The following is a 2,500-nucleotide window of genomic DNA, read 5'->3' on the forward strand; positions in this document are numbered from 1 at the left end:
ATTATTTTCTCTCCTGTGTGGCTTCGCTAGCATCTTTGATAAACCAAATCTAGCGTTAGGAACAGCAACATCTCAGTCTGCATCTATTTTCAAACTATGTAAGCTACGTCACAGCCAAGAATCTAAATTTTCTGACTGGATGTTCACTAAAACTAAGACGAAACCTCTCTCCATCGAACAGTGTCTGATGTACAGTTCTGTGTATTTTTATCTGCAGGATCTCATGAGTTGAGGATCGTTCTGGTTGGGAAGACAGGGGCGGGAAAGAGTTCAGTGGGTAACACCATCTTGGCCAGAGAGGTTTTTGAGTCTGAACTGGCTGCCGTTTCTGTGACATCTAAATGCAAGAAAGAAAGAGGAGAGGTTGGAATGAGGAAGGTTGCACTCATCGACACTCCAGGGCTGTTTGACACAAGTTTAGACAATGAACACGTCTTTAAAAGGATCAAGATGTGTATCGGTATGTCCTCTCCTGGTCCTCATGCCTTCCTGGTGATTGTTCAGATCGGCAGGTTCACAGAGGAAGAGAAACAAACTGTGAAAATGATTCAAGACACATTTGGTGAAGATGCAGATAAGTACACAATGGTGTTGTTTACCCATGGAGACAAGCTGAAGAAACAAACCATTGAACAGTTTGTTTCAAAGAGCGACGACCTGCAAGAAATCATTCAGAAATGTTACGGTCATTATCACGTCTTCAACAACGAGGTGGAAAATCCATCTCAAGTCACTGAGCTTCTGGAGAAGATAGACGAGATGGTCGAGGATAATGGCGGGTCGTACTACACCACAGAGATGTACAAGAAAGCAGAGGACGAAATAGAGAAGGCAAAACAACAAATCCTGCAAGAGTCCGAGGCACAGAGGAACAAAGAGATGGAGGAACTGAAAACCAGATTCTCCGGGGAGATGTTGAAAATGCAAACAGACATGATGAAATTAAGATGTGAGGCTGAAGCAAGAGCTATGGCTGAACGCAATTGTCATCCACCACCCCCCCAAATTGTACCCGCCTGTGTAATCAGTTAAGCAGCATCTCTGGTGTAAGATAGTATAAAGTATAATGTCAGAGAGTTCCTTGTAGGCCCAGTGTCTGAATGAGTCAGCAGCTCCTGATGGATGTACAGTCAACTATCACTGATTACTTTGAGTTAAAAACAAGTTATTATTTCTAAGCCGATTCCTAAAATCTTCCTCACTATGTAGGTTAAAGGGTAACTACCGTTTTTAATTTTGCAACCTGGACCCTATTTTCACGTTTTTGTGTCTAAGTGACTGACACAAAAACAATCTTTGACATTGATCCACATGGTTCCAACATATACTCAGCCGAAAAAGTCATAAAAAGTCATAAAAAGTCATAAAAAAGTCATAAAAAGTTATAAAAAGTCATAAAAAAAAGTCATAAAAAAGTCATAAAAAGTCATAAAAAGTTATAAAAAGTCATAAAAAAGTCATTAAAAGTCATAAAAAGTTATAAAAAGTCATAAAAAAAGTAATTGTATAATATGCCTATAATAAGCATATAGTGTGTCAGTGCTCCACCCAGTGATCATACTGAAGAAAAGCTAAAAATAAGTTCTGCAGCCTCTGTTTCGTATGATTTCTAATCAGATATATGGATTTTAAATAACATTGGACATAGAGGTGACAGGGAATATCTGAAAGATTAAGTCACGCTGAATCTATAAATATGTTAATCATGTCTGTTTAGAGTTTACTGAATTATGACTCTGAGAAGGAGTCGTATTTTTGATGCAAATATTGCCAATGAGGCACCTTAATCAGACATGAAAGGTGATTGGATATGTATGTAACATGATTATGTAATAACACATGTAGTACAAAACATGTTCAATCATCAGTGTGTTTAGTTGCAGATTGTGGGTTGTGGACTGTGGGTTTTTTACTTTCTTTTCTTTTATTGTCCATATTATTCATGTGGTATTGTTATTGTATCATCCTGTTTATCATGTATGCGGATGTTGTGTGTGATGTCTTTAATCTACTGGGACCTTGAATTTCCCCTTGGGGATCAATAAAGTATCTATCGATCTATCTGGATGTTTTGACAACAGTTGCATTTTGTTGTGTTTCATATTTGATGTATTTTCTCTGTCAGCCTGTGACTTGTGCATCCTGGTTTCTATAAAAATACATATACACTATATACATGTATATATATATATATACAGTCAGGTCCATAAATATTGGGACATCGACACAATTCTAATCTTTTTGGCTCTATACACCACCACAATGGAGTTGAAATGAAACAAACAAGATGTACTTTAACTGCAGACTTTCAGCTTTAATTTGAGGGTATTTACATCCAAATCAGGTGAACGGTGTAGGAATTACAACAGTTTGTATATGTGCCTCCCACTTTTTAAGGGACCAAAAGTAATGGGACAATTGGCTGCTCAGCTGTTCCATGGCCAGGTATGTGTTATTCCCTCATTATCCCATTTACAAGGAGCAGATAAAAGGTCCAGAG

General features: G+C 37.8%; 1 protein-coding gene across 1 annotated transcript in view; it reads left to right on the forward strand.

Moving 5' to 3' along the window:
* LOC144511971 (GTPase IMAP family member 9-like) overlaps positions 1 to 2,067 on the forward strand; it is a 7,061-nt gene extending 4,994 nt beyond the window's left edge. Inside the window, exon 3 of the mRNA XM_078242479.1 lies at positions 218 to 2,067. Coding sequence (XP_078098605.1) covers positions 218 to 1,032 — 815 coding nt within the window. The 3' untranslated portion in view covers positions 1,033 to 2,067. The remainder of the gene's footprint in view (positions 1 to 217) is intronic.
* The last annotated feature ends 433 nt before the right edge of the window (positions 2,068 to 2,500 follow it).

This window comes from Sander vitreus, chromosome 23 (assembly GCF_031162955.1).
Source record: "Sander vitreus isolate 19-12246 chromosome 23, sanVit1, whole genome shotgun sequence".
NCBI classification, from domain to species: Eukaryota; Metazoa; Chordata; class Actinopteri; order Perciformes; family Percidae; genus Sander; species Sander vitreus.